The following is a 24,621-nucleotide window of genomic DNA, read 5'->3' as shown; positions in this document are numbered from 1 at the left end:
CATACACAGTCAAGTACATGTACACACATCATGTACACAATCCACACACATGTACACATATGTGCACTGTCATGTACACATGCACTCACCCACAGTCATGTACACACATGCACTCACACCATCATGGACACATCTGCACTCACAGTGTCATGGACACACATGCACTCACACCATCATGTACACATGTGCCCTCAAACTGTCATGTACACATGTGCACACACACACCATCATGTAACGTGCACTCACACCATGTACACACGTGCACTCATGCACACTATCATGTAACATGCACTCACACCATCATGGACACACATGCACTCACACTGTCATGGACACACGTGCAATCATGTACACACGTGCGCTCACACCATCATGGACACACGTGCAATCATATACACATGTGCACTCACACCATCATGGACACACATGCACTCACACACACCATGTACACACGTGCACTCACACTGTCATGTACACACGTGCACTCACACTGTCATGTACACATGTGCACTCACACACACCATGTACACACGTGCACTCACACACACCATCATGGACACACGTGCACTCACACCATCATGGATGCACGTGCACTCCCACTGTCATGGACACGAGCACTCACACTGTCACGTACACATGTGCACTCACACCATCATGTACACACATGCACTCACACCATCATGGACATGTGTACTCACACTGTCACGTACACATGTGCACTCACACACACCATCATGTACACAGTGCACTTACACTGTCATGTACACATGTGCACTCACACCATCATGTACACACGTTCACTCACACTGTCATGGACACACATGCACTCACACCATCATGGACATGTGCACTCACACTCATGTACACACATGCACACACACAGGACTCCTAACCCCTGGCCCCACAAACCTCCCCTCTGGGTCTCTGCCCAGCTGCTTCTCGGGGGGTTCCTGCACCCCCTGGGCCTAGTGTGCCTGGGGCACCCACAGCCTCAGCCTCAGCCTCACTTCCCCATGCACCTCCTGCTCTCTGATACTGGCTGCATTTGCTCCTGTTCCTCATCTGGCTGGGAGAGCTGGGATCTGGCAGCCACTGACCCACATACCTGCAGATCAGCTCTGCTCACCTCTTCACACCCAACCAGCACTGTCAGGGGGCCAGGCTGCAGCTCCCATCCTGCCTCAAAGGCCTCAATGGGGTTTCCTTCCATCTCTCCCTCTGCGTCCCCACAGTGGATGGAGTGTGGATCTCAAAGTCACTCTCCTTTTTCTCATTAGCGTCCCTCCCAGCACAGCCCTGGCTGGACCAGAATAATTAATAAGCCTGTGTCAGGGAATGAATAAAAGATGGCCCCCCGGCCCCGAGCACGTGGCTGACCTTTCTTGGAGCCGATCGTATTAATATATTCTCGTGTTGTCAGGCTCAAAGTGCTAACTGCCTCATGAATTATTTATCAACACAAAAAGTCTTAACCAGAAACAGTGTTAACATTAATTCCTAACCCCCGTGTCACAGCAGCCCAGCCTGTTCCCATAATTGGATTTCAGCTTGACGGACACCCTGGACTCCAGCCTGGCCCTCTCCAGCAGGGCTGTGCACCGCCACCTTCACTGTCTGTGCCGCCCTCCTTGGTCAGGCACCTCCCTGCCCTGTGGGGCTGCCCTGCCTGGTGGACGGCTGTGGTCCCCGTTCCTGGGAGTGCTGCAAGGAGCTGTGGGCGGGGTGAAGGGCGGCACTTACGAGGCCCCCCCAGGCCAGGGTCCAACCCCTCCCCTGGAACCTGGGCTGGGCTGGGGGGCTCTGACCTACAGAATGTGCTGGAATGGTGCCGCCAGCCTGGCTGAGGCTCTGGGAGGGCTGGCCACAGCTGCCTGGGCCTTGAGCCACTGAGGCCCAGAAGCCAGGCACGTAAGCAAAGCCACCCTGAACCCTCCACCCAGCCCAGCCACCAGCCACCGTCCCCGGGAGACCCCAGTGAGCACAGTGTAGCACAGAGGAGCCAGCCAGGCTGAGCCTTGCTCAATTCTCACCCATGAAACGGAAGATAAAAGAGCACATGCCGGCCGCGGGGAGTGAGCCCTGCATGGGCACAAGTGGGCAGGGAGGCGGCGAGGTGAAAAGGGTGGACAGGGAGGGGACCAAATCCATTGGCCCCATCTGGACGCTGCCCTGGTAGAGGGTGCGACAGGTGCAGCTGACGCCTGGGCCTCGGCTCCTGCATCTGCAGACGGAGGTGAGGCCTCTTCATGGACATCACCCGTTTGCTATCAAATACCACAGGTGGAGAAGTCAGATGATCTATATGCCATGGAGATGAAGGTGTTCTCACACGCAGACACTCTCTTCACCTGGGGCCCGACAACGCACGCCCTCCCACAGCCCACAGAGGCCAGGCCCCGAGTGGGGGTGGACGGCAGAACGGCCACCTCCCAGGACCCCAAGTCCCTGCTGCCCCCGTGCCGACCTCCCAGGGCTGAGTGGTGGTGCCTGGGCTGCTGGAACAAGCCCGGCCTGGACCCTGCCCCTCTCAGTACTGGGTGGGTCAGCCCCTCCGTCACTTAGCCTGGGGTGGTGGGGGACAGTGGCACTATCTGCACAGCCTCCCATCCTCCACGACCCAGCTCCCCCGCACCCCTCCCTGTTTCCTCCCGCAGCGGCGCCCGCCCGTCTCAGGTCCTGCACACACAGGCTTGCCCCTACCCAGACGCCCTGGCCTGCCCCTTCTGAGATGCTGCCCTGACCCCGGCCCACCTTCCCTCCCAGCTGGCAGCTGCTGCTCTCTGTACCGACTGGCTCCTCTCCCCACTGGAACAGCAGCTGCCTGAGGGCAGGGACCCTGTGTGACATGCCCAGCACGGAGACCAGCCCAGAGTCAGGCTGTGCTGAGGCCACTGCCCTCGGGCACACGATCACCGTGGCATGGACGGACAGATGGGTGGCCGATAGGGATAGGTGGTGGGTAAATGCATGGATGTGGGTGCGTGAAGATGAACAAATAGGTGGGCAGATGGGCACGGGCTGTGGCCACCATGGGTGAGGACATGGCTCAGCCCCCACCTCTGCAGTCCCCACACAGCAGCCAGCCTGAAAGACCCTCCTGTGCTCAGAGGTTGGGAGGAGACTGAGGCTCTCTGACTCCAGGCAGAGGCTGATGGGTTTTATTGCTTTTGTACAAATTATGGCTGCTCAGAAGAGGCCCAAGGAGCCACGTAATGAGTGTCATAAACCTGCCTAGTAAAGACAGCGCCTGTATCGGGCCTGGTGCAGAGCAAGGGCGGCAGGGCCTAGGCGGCTGGTGGCATCTGCAGTGTCCCACCTGGGCACAGAGTCCCACCAGGGTCTCTGCCCCTCCCGCCCACCTCCAGCCTCCCTGTCCCAGGCCTGCCCCCAAGCATGCGGTGGGCTCCCTCCTCGGGGGGCCTCAGAGCCTCCCACCGGCCCCGCTGTTCAAACCTGCGCCTGCTTCAGTCGGCCTGGCCCCTCCTCCCGCCCACTTCCAGACCTCCCTGTCCCTGTCCCCGCCGACCTGGCTCCCCTTCCCACCCGTCTGCGCTGTGCTTAACACCCCAACTGGGGCGGCAGCTCCCTGGCTTCCCTTACCAGGGCCTTTCCCGTCTGTCTCCCCACAGGCATGCCCTGGCCATGGCCACGCTCCGCACACACGGGCTAGAGGGGAGGCAAGGGGACCGATTTCTCCACACCTCAGTTTGTGCAGGGCAGGTGTCTGTGACCCTGATGGACGGCCTCGCCAGTGGGAACAGGAAGGGTCTGTGGGGCTGCGGCCAAGAGGGCGCTACTGGGGGCAGAGGAGGACGTGTGGGCATAGCCACGCAGGTGGCCCTTCTTGGCGGGCACAAGGGGCCGGGCAGCCGCATGGAGGACAATCCTGGACGGGCGGAGCTGAGTGGTGAGGGAGGTCTGAGGGTCTCAGTTCCCAGTCACTGAGGTGGGTACCCATGGGTGGCCCCATTGGCCTCTCTGGGCCTGCCACCCTGTCTGGAGAACACGATGATCTGGTAACTAAATGCCGCGTGCAGGGTGAGATGGGTCCCTGAGGCCTGGGCCTCACCATGGGCTGCCACTGATACCCTGCAGCTCATCCGGCCCCTCACCCTGGCCCCTGCACGCCCCCTGCTGGCCACGGGCCCTTCCAGAACATTCTGTGCACGGGTGTGGGAGGGCAAGCCAGGCTCCTGTGCCGGCAGGAATGGCTCCAACCCCAGCAGGCTCTTGTGGATCCTCATTCTGTCTAACGAATCCGCCAGCCCCTGCCACACTGCCCCTGCCACACTGCCCCTGCCACGCTGCCCCTGCCACGCTGCCGTCAGTCACCACATCCTCGGGTGGAAGCAGCTCGACCTTACAGTGCTGACGGTGGCCAAGAAGGCCAAACCACACACTCGGGGCAGCAGCTGCTGAGGATGAGCAATAGCTGGGGCTTTGCTGGCCACCGATGTGGACAAAATTACACCACTTTCAGGACGGTTCATAACACCAGACCAGGTGAAGAATGCCCGTGCCGCTCAGCAACACGGGAGGCTGCCGGCCTGGCTGTGGCTCCTCAGTCACAGATAGGCAGCCAGTCACAGAGAGGCAGGCAGCAAGGGGTGCACACGTGAGCAACACGCAACACCACATGCACAACACGCAACGCCACATGCACAACACACCGTGCCACGTGAGCAACACAACGCCAAGTAGTTCACAACACACACCACGTGCACAACACGCAACGCCAAATTCACAACACACAATGCCACATGCGCAACACACGCCAAGTTCACAACACACAATGCCAAGTTCGCAACACGCAACACCACGTGCACAACACACACACAGTCACACGCGCGGGTGCACGCGCTCACACACACACGCAGAGGCCCAGCGAGGAACCCGTGACACTGCTCGACAAGGCAACACACAGCCCCACACAGCCCACCACACGGGGGTGCCGCGGACACGAGGTGCACACGGGCACAGGCGCACATACACACACACACATGCACATGCACACACGCCCACACACATACGGCAGCCCCAGCCTAGGGAGCACCCCAGGAGTCTGAGGGCCTCAGGGAAGTACCGAACCCCCACTAGTGGGTCCCAGGCTCCAGCACAATCCAGACCCTCACCCAGGCCCCCTGCCTGCTCCTGGGTCCTGCCTGTCCTGTTCCTGGGCACGTGTCCCATGGGGCCGGTTCTGGGTCCTCTGCCCCGGGGACTGTGGGGCTGTTTCTGGGTCCTCTGCCCCTCAGGTGGTCTGGCCTCCACCTGCCTCCAGTCCTCGGTGCCGGGGAGGAGCACTTTCAAGGAGGCCGGGCACCTCCCTGCTGTCTGCCTGGAGCCTGGGCTCTCACCTGTACCCCCCCACACACTGGACACAAGGGGCCCCCAGGGCTGACAGCGTGGGCGACTGAGGGCTACACCGGACCAGGGCCCCGGGTGCACACCTGCACATGGCAGGGCCCATCTGTACGCACCAGGGTCTGAAACACAGGTCTGTGTGCGCCGGGGCCCAGGGCACACACACAGGACGGTCTGCAGCCCTCAGGGTCCTCCCGGGCTCCTGCGGCTTGGAGGGGAACCCCATCCCCTGGGCAGCAGGCCGGCTCCTCCCCTGCCTTCCCCCTCCCCCCACCCCACCATCTGTCACTTCTGTGCCTCGGCTGTGGGGGTTAAGCTGCAAGCAGCTGGCAAGTTAATGACGGGCTTTCTCAGGAAACACAGAGAGTGCTCTGGAGAGAAGACCTGAATAACGAATGGAGACTAAGAAGCAGAAGGGCACCCAGTGGCTCAGGGCAGAGAGGCCCAGGTGCCCTGGGGGCCTCAGACCAGCTGGGGTGGCCACAGGAGGTGACCATGTGCACACCTCACCAGTAACAGGGGGCAGAGCCCACCTTCCGGAGCTTAAGACCTGGCCCTCCCCCTGACCCACAGTAAGCCGGCAGGAGCCCTGCCCGGCACTCGATGTCACCGACACTCACAGTCTAGCACCTACGCAGGGGCCGCAGCCCTCCTCCTGCCCATGGAGTCGGCATCAGGGCACCCCCCTTGGCCCAGGTGCCTCCCAGCAGCCAGGGCCAGGTGGCTTTAGCCTATTTCCACACGCTGACCTCGAACATGCACACCAGGAGCCGGCCTGTCGGGATATGGCTGAGGGCCTGCCCAGTACACCGCCCAGAGAAGGGTGGGGGAGCGTCGTCACACTCATGACGATGGCTGTCAGGACAACCACAGCCACCTCTGAGGGGCTGCCCCCCGCGCACAGACGACAACAGCAAGAGTGCCCAAAGCTCGCCGAGGCCCCACGCAGCACAGGAGGAAGGAAAGCCCCAAGAAGAGGTCCCTTGGGCGGGTGGACGCTCCAGGAACCATTGCCCAGAAGTGAGCTCCGGCCACCCCAGGTCAACGGCTCATGGACTCTGGGCCAAACCAGGTGAGAGGCCAAAGGCAGAACCCGGGGTGGCAGAGCCGAGCCTGGGGTGGCAGAGCCGAGCCCGGGGTGGCAGAGCCGAGCCCGGGGTGGCAGAGCCAAGCCCAGGTGGCAGAGCCGAGCCCAGGGCTTTACACAGACCCTCAGGTGAAAGGGCAGCCTCAGGGGAGCTGGGGTGGGGGTGCGAAGGGCCCAGCTGAGCCCCTGCCGTGACCCAGTCAAGTGGCCAATTCCTGCCCATGATCCTGGGTCCAGGGAGCATGGTGTCCACTCCGGGCCTGTGGCCGCACCGCCCATGCCGCCCCCTCACCGCCTCCTGCTCTGCCACCAGCAGAAGCTGTGGGACAGACACAGTGGGGCGTGTCCCCACCAGTCCGCATCCCCTCTGGCCTGGCCACACTGGGTCACTGATGGTTAATTACACACCCTATAAAAAGCTGCTGTGGTTTAGTGAGGGAGCCTCTCCGGCCTGGAAATTGCGGGGGCTGCAGGGACGGGGCGGGCGGAGTCCAGGCCCCCACCCTCCCACGAGCCGAGCAGGCCGTCAATCTGTAGAAATGGCTTTTATGGAGCTCTGGGTTTTATGATGTCATTAATGTTCCTCCTGATACTTAAGGGAAAATGAAACACAGTCACGAGGAGAGCAGGGGACAGCGGTGATGGGGGTCAGGGAGATGGGGCTGGGCCTCCAGGTCTGGGGGACAAGGGTCGGCGCCTGGCCTCCCAGGCCATTCCCACAGTAAGTCCAGGCACGTGTGCAAGGAGACCTTCGCCGTGCCATGTGCACCCATGGGGAGGCACGGCACACCGAAACACACCCGCTCCCCCTGGGCAGACACCCGCTCCCCCCCGGGCATACACCCGCTCCCCCCCGGACACACACCCATCATGAAGGCTGCACACGGGTCTCCTTCCCCCTGCCCGCCACGGGGTGCTGGCTCCCTGGGTGCTGCTCTGCAGTGCCCAACCTGGGCCCAGTCCTCTCTGTCCGGGCTGAAGCAGGTACCGGTTGGGGCATTGGAGGCGGCTGCTCACACCACGGACACCTCCACACCAAATGTCCCAGGCCCCCAGTAGGACCCCAGGAAGCAGCCCGGCCATGGTCCCGCGGATCCCGGCAGCCTTAGCCGCAGCTGGGGTCTGTGCAGGCTGACCACTCCGAGGCTCCTGGCAGGGCCACAGCCACAGGGCCAGCCCATCCCCCTGGGGCAGCACGTCAGCCTGGGGGCCTCTGGCAAACCGCGAGCAGGACTCCCCCGAATCTTCACTCCGGAGCTTGCCCGCTCCCCGCCAGCCCCATGGTGCTTGAGGCCAGAACCAGTCTGGGGCTTCAGAGGGAAAGCGGGCACAAGACGGGTGAGCTAGGTTGTGGGGCCTCGGACAGGTGAGGTGGGGGCCCGGTCCTAAGGCCCCAAGGGGACAAAGATGGTTGGGGGGGTGCTGGGGGACTTACAGAGTAGCCTCTCCCTGAGACCGCCTGCGCAGAGCTCTGCAGGAAGGAAGAGGGGACAGTCAGTGAGGCTGCGGCTCTGACCCAAACTCCTAGGGACGCACCCGGCCACCTGCCCCGCAGCCCCGCAGCCCCGCAGCCCTACAGCCCATAACCCGGCTGAGCACCTCTCCCTGGTGGGGACAGGTCCAGATGCCCAGGCCCAAGACCGCCAGCGAGACGTCCTCACAGGCAGGGGGCACGAGGGCTGAGGCCACGGGGAGGAGGACAGAGTTCGGCGTCATGGGGGTGCCGTGGTGGGGTCCTCCCCGGGGCTGTGTCCTCCTGGCCCAGCCAGTCTGAGGCTCCCCTGCAGCAGCTCTGGGATCCAAACCCGAGGAGGCTCCCACAGAGACACCCGTGGCTAGCTCCCTGTCCCCAAGAGGGAAGGCCCCACCAGAAACGCTCCTCAGAGGAGGCAGGAAGACCTAGGGGAGGCCGGCCCAGGGCCCCAGCTTCTGCTGACCTCCCTCCGTGCCCACCCACCAGAGGGGTCCACAGTTGCAGGACTTCGGGGAGGGTGCCCTGGCTAGTCATGGAAGGCTTCCTGGAGAAGGTGCCAGATGGAGCCCTCAAAGGAGGGTTTACCACAGGGGCCTGACAGGTGAAGGGGTCGGGGCTGGGGGATGGCAGCTGGGAGCCCCTCAGACATCAGGGCACACTCTGGTATGCAGGGGCTGCTGGGGTCCCCCATACTCTTGGTGGGGATCCCTCTGGTCTGCAGGGGCTGCTGGGGGCCCCCCACACCCTTCGTGGGGATCCCTCTGGTCTGCAGGGGCTGCTGGGGGCCCCCATACCCTTGGATCCCTCTGGCTTGAGTGGGTGTTGTGAGGTCTTCAGGACAGAGGTGTGGATCACACCAGCTACACACTCTGACCACCAGGGCCTCCCCTAGCCGGAGTAGAGGGGAAGCAGGCTCAGGGTTGCTGTAGTGGATGGGGTGGGTCACTGAGCCAGGCAGGGTGGGGCTCACGGAGAGGGTCCCGAGCAGCCTGGGGAGCAGGGGGCAGATGCAAAGATCCAACACCCCGAGGGGCAGGGCAGAGGAGGAAAAGGGGGGCTATGGGGCCAGCTGAGAGCAGCCCCCCACTCTCCCAAACCAATCCAAGACCCCCACTACAAAGTTGGGGAGGACACCCCCTCCCCTTCCCCAGACAGACCCTTGCCAGGGCCAGGTCAGCTCCTGAAGGGCCCCAGGGTGTCAGGGGACAGAGCCCAAGGCCCTGGGTCCCGATGGGCCCACCCGCCAGCTCCCGGCTGTCAGAGGGGTGGGGGGCCTTTGTCGCCCCGGGTTTGAGCCTCAGTCCCAGCTGCTGCGTTGTGCCCAGAATGTGACTTCATTCACCATGGGCTGGCAATCAGAGGAAGAACCAGGGCAGCGGCGACCCCAGGTAATTCCCAGTCTATTTTCCTAACTTGTGGCAACAAGATGGGGAGACGGGCAATGAGGCCTTCATTTAAGTGATAATGAGATGCCTCAGGTTCCATTCATCGGAACTCCTCCCACCGCCCACCCCCCACACCTGCAGGAGCTGGGGAAAAGGTGTCAACGCCTCCGGCCTCTTCCAGGCCCCAGCCCGGTGCTCCCACAGCCGCGCTCTCAGGGTCCAGCCCTGTCACTGGCCAAATCCAGCATGAGAGCCTAAGTGTGGGGGGTCCCGGCCCCCCGGGGACCTGGGGCCTAGGGGCCTCTCTCAGGGACACCAAAGGCGTGTCCTGACCCAGGTCAGTGTGTGCCTCTGCCTGGCACGGGCACGTCGGGAGCCTGGGACGCTCGGCCCAGACCTGATCAGGGTGAAAGAAGCACCTTCCGCTGACGTTTAACAAACCCCGGCCCCTGCTGCCTCCACACTCCACCTGTCTCCTGCCCCAGCCCACGAGGCAGGTGGGTGTCCCCAGCAGCGGGGCAGGACCCACGGCAGCCCAGGCATCCCCAGCGGTGGCCCAGGGGTGCCCATCTCGAGGCTCCGCCGCCATCCGCCTGCCCTCTACCCCCAGGGCCAGCGGTGCAGGCGCAGCGTCCAAGGCAGGCTGAACGTTTTGGGCTCTGGGCTCTGGGCTCCTGCTAGCTCGCTCACCGTTTCTTCATTTAAATCTCTCCTAATGGGGAAAGTCCTAATGAGTAAAAAATCATGCTTTAATGAAGGCAAAATGCTAATTGCTAAGACAACGCCTTCATGGGAAACCGGGCCCTAACCAGCGGCTTCCTGGATGCCCTTGTGCAGGACGCAGCGGGCAGGCGGCCCAGACTCAGGGAGCCTCCAGGCGCAGGCAGCTGTGGGTACTCACATCGCTGAGCGGGTCCCGGGAGCTGGTGGCTTCAAGGACGCTGTCGTCGTCACTGTCCCGGTCGCCCCCTTTGGACACGGTGACCTTCATCTGGGACAGAGAGAGACACTGTCTCAGGCAAAACTCCACCTCACCATGTCCGCATCGGGGCCCGCTAGCTAGGGCTACGTGCCTGCTCCCGGCACCCTGGCCCCGGGGGCCCCAACAGCCACTGGGCGCTCTGGGATGTGACGTGCTGTGGTGGGCCGGGTCCTGGTCTGGGGACGGGAGCAGCAGCAGGACAGAGCTCTGCAGAGCCAGGAATGCCATCCCGGCTGACGGCTCACACACTGACAACACACTCTACCAGGATGGGGAGGACCCACCCAGGACCCGCCGGCTCAGTGACATGAGAACCGCCATGTGCTCGGAGCCGCCCCTTCCACAAGCCACTGACTTTGAAGACATCCTGGGGGTGCTGGGGACCACGGGTGGGGCCTTCTCCCACACCCTGGGCTCTTCTCGGCCTCAACAGCCAAGCCGCCCGCTGGCTGGTTAGCACCACCCCATCTGGCTGTACAGGGCTACGACCTCCAGGCCAAGCCTCAGTACCACCCACTGTCCCTTGGCTATGCCCACTCCACCCCCTTCGGTCGGCACCACCCCGGGGTAAGCAGCAAGATGGTGGTGGGACCTGCCTGTCTCTGGCCATGTGCCCTTGGGCCACTGCTCAGCCTCCCCATGCCTCGGTTTCATCACCTGCAGAAGGGAGCGGCCACACTCACTGCCCACTGCCACCACCTCTGACACCATCCAGCATGGGCGCTGCTGCATGCCAGGGCCTGGCCCAGGCGCTTTGCACGCACTCACACGTTTGCTCACACAGTGGCCCCGAGTAGAAACTATTTTCCTTTACGTTTCGCGGATGAGCAAACAGACGTGCAGACAGGTTAAGTGGCCACACAGGGACCAAACCCAGAGCCCTGCATGTATTTAATTTTCCTACTTGGAAATAATTTCAAATCTGCACAACGCTGAGGGAAGTGAGAGGCCAGAGCTCCTGCTGGCCAGCACCCAGCAGGGACGCCCCGCACAGCCAGCTCCCAGCCTCCCGTGGAGGCCCAGCAGTCTCTCTCTCTGGCCACCTTGGATCTAGAACAATTCTGCACCTTGTGGCGACATGCCCCAGCACGTCTGGGCCCCCAGGCCTCGCATCCCAGGGCCCCAGTGAGGCCCTTTACATTGAGTCATCCTAGGCAGAAGCGCGCCCCAGCCTGGGGAAACCTGTCCCAGGACCGGCTGGTGTGGCTCGCTACAGCCATGAGCCTGGCTCCCCGCCGACCTCGGGCGCAGCCAGAGCCCGCTCCGTGCACCTCCTGCAGCAACAGGCCTCCGGGGTCCCGCACCCCTTCCCTGTGTGGCTGACGGTGCACACAAGGCAGACAGTGCCAGTACCAATTAAGGGATGTCACCCAGGGCCCTGAGGTCCAATGCCCCGGGCCCATGAGGTCCATCAGGCCGCAGAGTAGCAGGAGCCCGCACTGGAGGAGGCCCCGGCTGGGCGGGGACGCAGCCCCCGAGCAGTCTGAGCCTACTGGGCAGGCGCTGGGGGCAGGGTGGCGGGCTAGTGACCTGCTTGGCTGCGCAGTAGCCCTCACAGACCCTGTCCAGGCTGCCCGGCTCTTCCCGGCACTGTGGCCTTGGGCAAGGGACTGGCCTCCCCCAGCCTCAGTTTCAGCGTCTGTAACTGTAACATTCCGGAATCCTGGCAGGGCCCCTCGGTGCAATGAGGTTTAGGTGGTGGCATGGCCAGTGCAGCGGATCCTGGGGCCGGCACCTTCCAGGCCACCAGGTGTCACTGTTGTCACCAGCTGGACTCTCACGACCCCTCCTTTCTCACCCCTGGAGCTGGCATCAGGGTCTCAGTCGGGCAGCCCTGCCCGCCGCGTCCCACACGTGCTGCCCTGCTGGGGCCGTCAAGAGTTCCGTTCACCTCCACAGGGAGCCAAGGGTCCCACTCCTAGTGGTTCTCAAAGTGGGGTCCTGGAAATGCAGCATCACCGTCCCCAGAGCCTGTCAGGAAGTAGTCTCCAGGCCCGCTCCAGGAACCGTGTGTCACCGGCCCGCTGGGGGTCTGGCCATTGGCAACGGCCCCATGAGCCCTGCACTCACTGCTAGGGAGAGCGGTTCAGGGCAGGACCTGGCGGCGACAGGAAAGGCTGCCACAGGGCTGCTGAGTACAGTGGTGCAGGCTGCTCACTGCCCAAGGACACCCAGCCAGTGGGAGGGGAGGCGGGGCTAAGATACACCCACACAGCGGAGCCGTGAGGAGTAGGGCACCTCTCCACACTTCACACCAACACAAAAGCCATCTCCGGTCAGGGCTGGGCACAGACGGAATGCTTCACCCCCACGCCCGCAGAGGGGCTCAGCGGGCTGCCCTGCGTGTGCTCCTCCCACAGCTGGAGGCCCTGAGAGCTGGCCAGGCAGGTCGTGGGGTGGGGTCTCTTCCCCTTCCTCGGGTGGCCGGTTTTAGCTCTGAAAGTCCCAAGTCTCGAAAAACCCTGTAGAACTGGGAACCTGTGTCCTAGACGTAGGGCACGGCTGGTCACCCCACTCTGTCCCCAGGCAGGACCCCGAACAGCCAAGGGGGCTGCCCTCAGTCCAGCCGCTTCTCAGTGCTGCCCACCAGCCACGCCAGGGGCCAGGGAGGCCACACGTCCACTCCTCGAGGAGCTGGAGAGACAAGATCACAGTCCCTGGAGACACGTCCATGTCTGGGGCCAGAGGGTGCCCCCTTTGCCGTGGAGGGTGGGCAGGAGCTACTGCACCTGTGCCCACCCCAGCCTTGAAGTGTGCCCACCTATCTGTCCACTCATCCAACCAACGCCCGTGGAGCCCCGACGAGTCAGGTACCGCTCTGGGCAGTTAGCAGAGCAGACCCAAGCCCCTGCCCTCCCAGAGTGACAAAGGAGCAACCGTTCCTGGTGCACACAGAAGGTGGCTCCATCTGCCAGGTGGCAGGTGCTGGGGGACAGGCAGCGCAGGCCGGGTAGGGCCCCGGACGCAGTTCACTGATGGCGCCAACAGCCAACAGCCCAGCAGGCCCGGCACACACACTGCAGCCCCAAGTTGCCCTCCTCACAGTGCGCCCTGCTGCCCCACTGAGCCTGTGCTTCCTAGGGTAGGGGGAGGAAGGCTGAGTCTGTCCAGTTATGTCAGCAGGTGGGGTGTGTGGCAGGAGCAGAGTGTGAGGAACAGCTCCTAGCGGGCCAGCGTGGAGCGCCTGCCAGTTTCTGCGACTTTAGTACCCAAACCACAGTTGATGGAAGCCACTAACAGTTTAACAGCCGGCTTCAAATTTCCTGAACCCTCAGGAACCTGCTCCTGCAAGCTGCACTCCACTGGGCAGCCACAGACCAGCTGCTGGTGGGGCCAGGACCGTGTCCCAAGAGCACTGGGGCCCTGAGGGTTCTGGCAGTAACCGCAGGAACATGGTGGCTCCAGGCATAGAGAGCTCCTCCCCCAGGGTCCCCTCCCCTCACCAACCCCCTCCCTCCACACCGTCCCCCAGCTCTAGGCTGCACGTCCAAAAATCACTGCCTCTGGGTTGGCCACAGAAACGTGGTTCCACTGGGAGGCTCAGGCTCAGTCAGGGGCTCAGGTGCAGCCTGGCCTGTCCAGGACTAGTGCCCTTGAGCTGTCCTGTTGCTGGGAAGGGGCCAGAGAGACAGGAGCCAGCAGAGGTTCCATCATGAAGCAGCCAGGAAACCCTCTGGGGCGCACAGAGACCCACACAGACCCACAGGTACTGGCAGGCACACACACCGCCCCAGGCTGAGGGGATGCACCGGCCGCATACACGCACCCACGCCCCTCTCCACCACGGCAGTCACATTGGCCCTGTACACACCGTGTCCCATGCACATGGCTCACTGATTCATCGTCCCACCTACTCCCCAGACCCGCCCCAAGGCTCTAAGCACACACTGTCCTGCACAGGCCCTGCCCAAAGTGGAGCACCCAAGAGGCCCCACACCAGCCCCCGTATCCCTGTGTACATACTGAGCAGAAGGTGCCCTCCCTGGGAACGTGCAATGGTCAGGGCAAACGCGCGCACCACATACGGCACGGCGGGAATGGCAGCCTTGGAGTGGTGCAGTGCACAACTCCGACAGCTACACTCTGCAGCCCTGGTGAGCCTCACACCAATCGGATCACACCCGGGGGACTCTCACACCCCATCCCACGGTGTCACATTCAGACAAGGGCTATCCTACAGGTGCATGATCTCAGACTGGCCGGCGACAATGGCTCCAGCCTCTGCACCCGCAGGCCTGGGAGGGAGGGTAGGAGTCAGGGGCTGCCTGGGCTGCTGTTCTAATGTGGACCCTGGAGAACCCTGAGAAGGGTCCTGTGGCCTCCTCAGACCTGCCAGGCCAAGGGCAGGCCCCCTGGGAGATGGGGCAGAGGTCAGGCCCCCACACCCGCTAGCTGGGCTGGGCCACAGTTCCAGCAGAAGACGGGAACGTGACGCCCCTGAAGAAATGGAGCACAGATACGCAGAGGCGGAACTGCCACCATCCCGTGTCCTAGTGGAAATGTGTGTGGACCCAGCACACCCCTGCCCCAGCCCCGCAGCCTGTGCTCCCTCCTCGCAGTCCCTGCTTCCTCCTAAGGAGCTGAGCCCCTTAGAACAAGGCTCCTGGCCTGGTGCAAACAGTGCTCCCTCAGGGAGCTTTCAGGACCCCTGGGCCTCCCCCAGGGACTGGACGTCATGGGCCTGGACTTCAGACTTTCCAAGCTCCCCACCCGCCAAGGTTGAGAAGCCTCAGGGGACTACAGTGGGTGTCCCGCTCCCTGGCTCAGGGCAGGGCAGAGCAAAGAGGGTGTGGCTGCTATCGTCCACAACGCTCCATTTCCCCACCTCCCACAGTCCCTACCAGCTCCCAGCTGGTCCAGGTTTTCTGTGTTTTATGAGCCCCCAAAGCCGTCCCTGAATCCTGAGAGCAGGCGCCTGGCACCACTGTGGGTGGGTGGTACCTCTCTCCGCTGCCTTCGCTCCCAACGGGACAGCCCCAGATCCCTCACAGTGTCTCTACGCCTTGTTGAGCTATGAATGACGACTATGGGCCCCTCATATTTAGCAAGGGAAGAGCCCGACTCTGGGCCCCCTTCGTCCCGAATCTGCCCGGGCCACAGGTGACGTGCAGGCAGACGCTATGCCCTGTCCTGCCCTCGGCCCTACCACAGGCCCCTGCCACTGCCTCCTGGGGGCTGGGCTCACGTCCCTGGTCGGGAGGAGCTGATGCCACACCCACAGCACGTGACACCAGCGACTGCATCCTGCTCTGTTTTGTGGACTGTTGTCCCCACCCTCGGGAGCTCGGAGGGCAGGGGCTTTGTGGCGGTCACTGGTGCTGCTCCGGAACTTGTACTCCCAAGGTGAGCCTGATGGGGAAAGGAAGTGACCCAGTTCCGGGGTCAACCTAAGCAGGGGCTGCCTCAGGAAAATCGCCATCTGCAAAGAAAGAGATGGGAGAGCCCTGGGGAGCATCCCAGACAGCACAAGCAGCCAGGGAAAGGGAGCTTTCCCACAGCTGCTGGGAGGGTGTGCTGAAGAGGTATAAGGAGGGCTGTGTACCTGCTGGTGGGGGCACTGGAAAGGGGGGCCCAACTTCCTCACCACTCATCCACGCTACCTGCACAGCCTCTGGGCTCTCTTCCACACATACTCAACCTACAACCCTCAGACTGGAGGAGTAGCCACTTTTTTTTGTTTGTTTGTTTGTTTTTTGTTTTTTTGAGACAGAGTCTTGCTCTATCACCAGGCTGGAGTGCAGTGGTGAGATCTCAGCTCACTGCAACCTCTGCCTCCCGGGTTCAAGCGATTCTCTGCCTCAGCCTCTCTAGTAGCTGGGATTACAGGCACTCGCCACCACATCCAGCTAAGTTTTATATTTTTAGTAGAGACGGGGTTTCACCATCTTGGCCAGACTGGTCTTGAACTCCTGACTTCGTGATCCACTTGCCTCAACCTCCCAAAGTGCTGGGATTACAGGTGTAAGCCACCGTGCCCGGCCAGGGGTAGCCACTTCTTAGCACCCACAGCTCGAAGCTCAGGCTGGAGTCACACTGAGCTGAGGGCAGCACCTACTGGTGAGATCTGGCACTGCAGCCCAGCTGTATGAGACTGCATAGCCTATGGGAAGAACGACTCTCAGAGTTGCGAGTGGGGAGTCAGAAGCTCCAGAATGAGGGAAACTCTGTTGTCTGTCTCCAGGACCCTGGTATTAGCAAAGCATGCCTTCCCCTCCTCCAGGCTAACACCACACAGTGTTGTTGTGGCCCTGCTGCTTCCAGAAACTGTTCCTGACACTCTGTTCACTCCACATGCCAACCAGGCTGGGTAAAGAGCTCCTCCACGCTCCCACAGTCCCTTAAGTATTTGTTTCTGTGTCTCTCTTCAGTAGACTATGAGCACCCAGTGGGCAGGGGCTGTCTTTTATCCTTGCCTACCTAGCACAGGCAGGTACAGTAAAGAGGGACTCAGGCAATGTTTAGGAGAGACCAAGCGTTCCCTGAGTCAGCACAGTGTCAGGGGAGCAAGGTACTGCCCCCCAAGTATGGGACACTCCAGTATGCTGCTCCACCTTCTTCTGTTGTGATTCAGATGGGTGGATGGATGGATGGATGCATGGTGGATGGATGGACAAATGGGTAGATGAATGGGTGCATGGGTGGACAGATGGACAGACAGGTGGATGGATGGACAGGTGGGTGGGTGGATGGATGCATGGGTGGATGGATGGATGCATGGGTGGTTGGATGGACAGGTAGATGGGTGGATGCATGGGTGGATGGATGGATAGACAGGTGGATAGGTAGACGGATGGATGCATGGGTAGATGGATAGATGCATGGGTGGATGCATGGGTGGATGCATGGGTGGATGGATGCACAGATGAATGATGGATGCATGGGTGGATGGATGGACAGACGGGTCGATGGATGGACAGATGGGTGGATAGATGGATGCACAGGTGGATGGACAGATGGGTAGATGGATGGAGAGATGGGTAGATGGATGGACAGATGGGTAGATGGATGGATGGATGCATGGGTGGATGTATGGACAGACGGGTGGATAGGTAGATGGATGGATGCATGGGTAGATGGATAGATGCATGGGTGGATGCATGGGTGGATGGATGCACAGATGAATGATGGATGCATGGGTGGATGGATGGACAGACGGGTCGATGGATGGACAGATGGGTGGATAGATGGATGCACAGGTGGATGGACAGATGGGTAGATGGATGGAGAGATGGGTAGATGAATGGACAGATGGGTAGATGGATGGATGGATGCATGGGTGGATGCATGGACAGACGGGTGGATGGATGGACAGATGGGTAGATGGATGGATGCACAAGTGGACGGATGGATGGCTGCATGCATGCATACATGGGTGGATGGATGGACTGGTGGATGGATGGATGGATGGATGCATACATGGTGGATGGATGCATACATGGTAGATGGACGGATGGACGGATGGATGATGGACGTATGGGTGGACGGATGGACAGACGGGTAGATGAATGGGTGCATGGGTGGACAGATAGACAGACAGGTGGATGGATGGAGAGACGGGTGGGTGGATGGATGCATGGGTGGTTGGATGGACAGGTAGATGGGTGGACACATGGGTGGATGGATGGACAGACAGGTGGATGGATGGACAGACGGGTGGATGGATGGACAAATGGGTGGATGGATGGATGCATGGGTGGATGGACAGATGGGTGGATGGATGGATGGATGCATGGGTGGATGCATGGACAGATGGGTAGATGGGTGGATGGATGGACAGATGGGTTGATGGATGGATGCACGAGTGGATGGATGGATGGCTGCATGCATGCATACATGGGTGGATGGATGATGGACGTATGGGTGGATGGATGGAGAGACAAGTAGATGAATGGATGAGATACACTACAGATGATATGAGGGATGCTGGCTGAGTTAAGGCCTAGGAGACGCATTGCCAGCAGGCTCTTGGGGACACTAGTGTGTCTGGGTGAGTGCATGTGAGTGTCTGCAAGGCCCTGCCAGTGCAGTCCTGTGTGCTGGAGGATGGGTGGGAGCAGCAGCTATGCTCCGTGTCAGAGTGGACTCCAGCAGGTGTGTGTCGCCAGGTCTGGAGTTGGCCCCTCTGGACTCCCGGGCTGCACCGCTTCTGCCAGGGCCACCTGGGCTGCATCACCTGGTCTTGCTCAACTACGCCCCATCTGTCCGACAGATGAATGACCTAATTCGAGCCACTGCCACTCTCCTGAACAGCTGCAGCAGCCCGCTCACTGGCGCCGACGCCTCCACAACCGTGCTGCCTCCATCATGAGTTTGTAACAACACACAAGCTCACGTTGTTCCCTGGCTTAAAACCCTCAGTGGTTTCCCTCTGCATGAGACCAGGTCCCTCCTTAGCCCTATCTGCCCACCCCATGCCCGCTCGGCTCCTCAGGCACACGCCACCAGAGGCCTGGGCGGCTATCTACCCAGAGCGCTCTTCCCTGACCACCTGGTCGAACGGTGCCTTCTCTCCTTCCTAGGCACGGCTGTGCTCTCACTCAGACCCAGAGCGCTCTTCCCTGACTGCCTGGTCTAACGGTCCTGCTCTCCTTCCCAGGCACGGCTGTGCTCACACTCAGACACAGAGCGCTCTTCCCTGACCGCCTGGTCGAACGGTGCCTGCTCTCCTTCCCAGGCACGACTGTGCTCACACTCAGAACAGTCTCCACTTGCTCTGCCATCGTCCCAGTTATCATTCAACTTCCCGAGGGCCGCACGGTCACTTGTCTTGTCTGTCGCTGCAGCCCCGGGCCCAGAACAGGGGCTGAATAACCAAAAGTACAAAGTGGATGCGGAACGGAAGCGCCTTCCCGAACAGAGTGAGGCTGGGAAAGCAGAGGTGGTCACACCCACCCTGGACTGGCTCTCCCCAGGCTGTGGGGAGCAGTGCCTGCCAGGCCCAGGTGCTCAGCCTTCCTCTTCCACTCCCACCTGACAGCACCCTGGCTGGCAAGGCCCCCAGCCTCCCGGGCGGCCCCTTCCCCTGGGCCGACTCTTGGTCTGCAGGAGGGCCCTGTCGGGTGAGAGGAGGCTCTAGGACCCTGTGACCCAGCCTGCTGCTCCCTGCAGGTGGCAGGTCCAGGCCCAGAGTCTAAGGCACTGATTAACCGAGGGCCTCTCTCCACAGGCCCCGCACGGGAAGACCCTCGCCCGCCTGGCAACCAGGACAAAGACGAGCCTCTGGCGTCTGGGCCTCAAACCAGCCAGGCCGGGCCCAGGAGGCGGGAGAAATTACTCTGAGAATTCATAGTAATAAAAGCAAGAACCGGTATCATAATCGCAGCTATGCAGACAGCACACACCTTGCATGTTAGCTCATTTTATCATCTCAACCACCCAAAAACAAATGGACTATTTAGTAACATCCCCACTTTACAGAGAAGAAAACTGAGGCCCAGAAAGCTGCCCTCCAGAGAATGGCCACGGGTGCAGATTCCACAACAAAGCCAAGCCGCTGGGGTTGAATCCCAGTCCAGCTGCTCACCGTGTGGACCTTGGGCAAGTTATTTAGAGGCGGCTTTTTTCCTTCGGCATCCTCATCCGGCAAATGGGAATAGTTACGGGGCTGCAGTTAAACAAGTTGACGTGTGTTAACCGGTGGAAACGTGCCTGGGACAATCAGAAAAGACTTCATGTGTTAGGTTGGTGATAGGGTGCTGAGCGGGCTGGGGGAGGTGGCACTGAAGACAGTAAATGTGGACATCCAGAAACTCCATCTAACAGATGTAAGACTCTTCAGATTACCTACGCCGGGCATGGTAGTTCACACCTGTTCCCAGCACTTTGGGAGGCTGAGGCGAGTGGATCACCTGAGGTCAGGAGTTCAAGACCAGCCTGGCCAACATGGTGAAATCCCATCTCTACTAAAAATATAAAAACTAGCTGGGTGGGTGGGCGCATGCCTGTGATCAGGCTACTCAGGAGGCTGAAGCAGAACTGCTTGAACCCAGGAGGCGGAGCTTGTACAACATCATGCCACTGCACTCCAACCTGGGTGATAGAGTGAGACTCCGTCTCCAAAAAAAAAAAAAAAAAAACAAAACTATTCGGATCATCTATTTCATCTTGCATCAGTTTTGTTTTGTTTTCCAAGTAATTTTCCCACTTCACCTAATTTGTTGGAATAAAACTGTCCCCATGTCACCTTTTTCGTGTCTACAGTGCCTATAACGGTATTTCCTCTTTTGTTCCTAATATTCGTAATTTGTGTTTTCTTTTTCTGGTTCATCTAGCTAGGGACTTCTCAACTTTGTTAATGTTTTCAGAGAACAACTTTTGGCTTTATTTCCTCTATCGTGTTTCCCACCTTATTAATTTTTCTTTTTCTTTTTTTTTGAGATGGATTATCACTCCGTTGCCTGGGCTGGAGTGCAGTGGCGCCATCTCAGCTCACTGCAAGCTCCGCCTCCTGGGTTCACGCCATTCTCCTGCCTCAGCATCCCAAGCAGCTGGGACTATAGATGCCCGCCACCTCGCCCGGCTAATTTTTTGTATTTTTAGTAGAGACGGGTTTCACCATGTTGGCCAGGCTGGTCTTGAACTCCTGACCTCAGGTGATCCACCCTCCTTGGGGTCCCAAAGTGCTGGGATGACAGGCGTGAGCCACCACACCCGGCCTGCCTCATCAATTTCTGCATTTCCGTTCTTGTCTATACTACAGCTTTCCTTTATAGGTTTACTTCCTTTTTTTTGTTTTTGTTTTGTTTCTTAAGGCAAAATCTTAAGACTCTAGATCTTTCTTTTCTTTTTTTTGTTTTTTGTTTTGAGACGGAGTCTCGCTCTGTCGCCCAGGCTGGAGTGCAGTGGCCGGATCTCAGCTCACTGCAAGCTCCGCCTCCCGGCTTCACGCCATTCTCCTGCCTCCGCCTCCTGAGTAGCTGGGACTACAGGCGGCCACCACCTCGCCCGGCTAGTTTTTGTATTTTTTAGTAGAGACGGGGTTTCACCGTGTTAGCCAGGATGGTCTCGATCTCCTGACCTCGTGATCCATCCGTCTCGGCCTCCCAAAGTGCTGGGATTACAGGCTTGAGCTCTTCTTTTCTATTATAAGCACAAGCTAGTTTTCCTTTAAGCATTGCTTTAGCTGCATCCCATACATTTTGACGTAGTATTCCTTATTTTCCAGTGAAATTCAGCTCAGAGGGAGATTCAGGAGGTGGAAGTTAAGAACCTGCCTGGTAGGCCGGGCGCGGTGGCTCAAGCCTGTAATCCCAGCACTTTGGGAGGCCGAGACGGGCGGATCACGAGGTCAGGAGATCGAGACCATCCTGGCTAACACGGTGAAACCCCGTCTCTACTAAAAAATACAAAAAACTAGCCGGGCGAGGTGGCGGGCGCCTGTAGTCCCAGCTACTTGGGAGGCTGAGGCAGGAGAATGGTCTAAACCCGGGAGGCAGAGCTTGCAGTGAGCTGAGATCCGGCCACTGCACCCCAGCCTGGGGGACAGAGCAAGACTCTGTCTCAAAAAAAAAAAAAAAAAAAAAAAAAGAACCTGCCTGGCTGGGTGTGCTGGGTGGGAGGACAGGGGAGTGAGGAGAGGAGAATGCCTGTCAACTTCTAGCCCATCATCTGGGCGGTTCCAGGTTCACCCACTGAAATGGGGAAAGACAGAAACTGGTGCGTCTGGTTTGTCCGTGCCAAGTGAGGGGGGCATCCTGGGTCCCGGCGGGACACTCTGGGCTGATGCATGAGGACGCTCAAACCATACAGCCGATGAGGTAGAGGATAAGGAGATGACAGCAGGCGCCTGGGAACAGCACGGGCATGAGATAAGCACTCACAGAGGGCACATCGTTCTGGGCCCCCCACACCTCCCTGCTGTCAGCCCTGTGGTCACTGCGCACAGAAGCCACCAGTCTAAACTCAAAAGTGTTGTAAATGTAAGACACCTACTGGCTTTCCTAGACTCAGTATAAAAAAAAAAAAAAGAGTAACAAAGATCTGATAATTTTTATATGGATCACGTTGTTGAACTACTACTTTTAAAGTACATGGAGTGAAATGCAGTATTCTATTAAAATGAATTTTACTTTATTTTTTAATTCTGTATGTGGCTCACACAATACTCCTATTAAACAGTGCTGCCCTAGGAGAGTCCAGGGCCCTGCCCACCCCTGCTGGATGAGAAGCTGCCCTCTGCCAGGTCCCAGGGTACCCCGAGGGAGCCCTGCAGGGCGTGTACCAGCCCTCAGAGAGGCTTCTTACCAAATCCCTGCACCGTGGCCGGGCCTATAGCTCCGCATGGAAACCCTTCTCCCTCAGAGTCTTCCCACAGCTTTGTGAACTGCTAGGGATGTCCCCTATCACTGCAGCTTCTGGCTAGAGGATGGCTGGTGGCCTCGGCCCGGTCAATGCCAGCCCAGTTCAGTCTGGTACGGGCCACCTGGGAGGACGCCAGGGCAGCCAGGGAGATCCCGGGTCAGGTCACGGCCCTGTTCAGATCCCTCCAAGGCCCCAGGACTCCCCCTGGACTTCTGGGTGGCCCTGGGTCTCCCTTGGGCACCTGTGGGTGGTCCTGCCTTCCGGCCTCTGCACATCCAGGTACCCCCCCACCCCACCATCCCCTCTGCGTCTCTGCCCTCACCACAGTCGCCCAGCACGCTATCCCAGCCTGTCTCCCCACACACGGAGGAGCCGAGCCATGACGCTAGAAGAGGCGGAGCTCATCGTCCTAGGTGCCTAGATAAGGGTCCTGAATGAGCAAACGGGGAAGGCCCAGCAGGTGGCGTTTCTAACACGCAGGGCGGGGCCTGGGGGTGGGACTGCGGCTGTTCACCTGCAGCGAGGGGTTCAGTCAGAGAGACAGGGCCCTCAGAAGAGGGCTGGCAGGCAGAGGCCCACACACCAGGCGCGAATGCTGGGCCAGCTGCCGGGAGGTCACCCACGCTCAACCCCGCCCTCCCTGGGGGCTGCTCAGCGATGGCTCATGGACTTGGCCTGACCTGGGGAGGACCTGAGGGCCTTAGAGCTCCAGGCCCCTCGTGGGGTTGGCCCCACTGCCACAGCCTCAGTGTCACCCACCTTCCAGGAATCCACCCCGATCTCCCCTTCTCCGCCCCCAACAAAACCACCACTGCCCTCACCTGCCACGGGCTCTGCAGGAACATGCCTCGGCCTCTCCCAGAAGGCTCATGCCCTCCCCACACCCCTTCTGCAGATGGGAGGGGACCAGCCTGCCTGTGCCAACAACAGCAAGGTGGGCAGAGGCCCCCGCAGAGGTGACCAGAAGGCTGATGGTCACTAAAGCACTGCACCCAGGCCCCAGTCTCCAGAGGGGTTCCTGAGGCAGCAACAGGGTCTCTGTAGTCAGGCAGCGGACAGCCTCCCCCATATCCCCAGTCACCCCCTGGAAGACACCTCCATCCTCAACCTTCAGGCTGCGCTGCCCCCACCCTCTCTACAGCAGCCAGGACCCAAGCCCACCTTCCCACTGAGTACTGACCCCTTCCAGAAACAAGAGAACAAGCCACGTCCCACCCAGGCCTCAGGCTCCGATCTGCTGCCTGTGATGGGAGCCAAATCCCACTTGCTGGAGGCCTGGCAGGCCCGCAGCTGTGTCTTCTGGTCAGCAAAGTCAATCATAAAAATTAGAACTGACCACCAACATTTCAACATTGCCAAATCCAGAGAAACCTGGATTTCCAGCTCTTCAGAAACATCAAAGATCTGGCCACACAGAATCTGCATTTCCCAGGGCAACACCTGGCAGCAGTGTCCCCACCAGGGTGCAAGCCTCAGGACACAACACAGATGTCCAGCCCCGTAGGGCTCTGGTGTCTCTGCCCTCCCCATGGTGGCACCCTGACCCCAGGCCAGTGCAGACAATGGGTTCAAGCTGGAGGCTGCAGAATCATGGCCAGGCCTTGGGAGCCCCTCTGGGTCCTGAATGTTTCCTCCACAGGTGTCCTCTGCACCCCCAGCTGCTGGTCACGGGGAGCCAGGCTGCAGTTTCCAGCCCTCCTCAGCCCTCCCTGGCAGCCTGGCCTTCCCCATTAAGGGGCAGCCAAGTGCCACTGCTCAGCTCCAGCACGAATGGCCCCTCCCCACTCCCTCAAGCCGTTGGGGCCTGCCCCAGACATGACTCTACTCACTCGGCCCCCTCTGTACTCTCAGGAGCCTGGCAGTGGGGGCGGGGGCCCGAGCGTGGAAGGAGGGCAGGAGGCTGTTTAAATCACCACTGTCCCCCATGCATAACAAGAGACGTCTGAAGGCAACTCCAGCCCCTTTGCGAGACAATGGCTTGTGTGGGTGACTGAGATGGCACCGCCCTCCAAGCCCGCACCCCAAGTGT

General features: G+C 60.3%; 1 protein-coding gene across 40 annotated transcripts in view; it reads right to left on the bottom strand.

Annotated features, from left to right (window-relative positions):
- Positions 1 to 24,621, bottom strand: part of FBRSL1 (fibrosin like 1) — a 96,921-nt gene that overhangs the window by 49,812 nt on the left and 22,488 nt on the right. For 31 of the 40 annotated variants that reach the window (XR_012420882.1, XR_012420885.1, XR_012420884.1 and 28 more), the window contains exons 3-4: positions 10,212 to 10,301; positions 7,887 to 7,922 (exon numbers count right to left, since the gene is read on the bottom strand). The exons of 4 other annotated variants lie outside the window; for them this stretch is intronic. Coding sequence is in view for 32 of the 36 variants with exons in the window: in XM_045366259.2 (XP_045222194.2) it covers positions 7,887 to 7,922; positions 10,212 to 10,301 (126 nt within the window). In the remaining 4 variants the exon portion in view is untranslated. The remainder of the gene's footprint in view (positions 1 to 7,886; positions 7,923 to 10,211; positions 10,302 to 24,621) is intronic. 5 more of the 40 variants (XM_045366254.2, XM_045366265.2, XM_065525105.1 and 2 more) reach the window with 1 other exon arrangement.

This window comes from Macaca fascicularis, chromosome 11, assembly GCF_037993035.2.
Source record: "Macaca fascicularis isolate 582-1 chromosome 11, T2T-MFA8v1.1".
NCBI lineage: Eukaryota > Metazoa > Chordata > Mammalia > Primates > Cercopithecidae > Macaca > Macaca fascicularis.
Note: the sequence above shows the minus strand (reverse complement) of the source record. Positions and strands in the feature narration are given on the sequence as shown.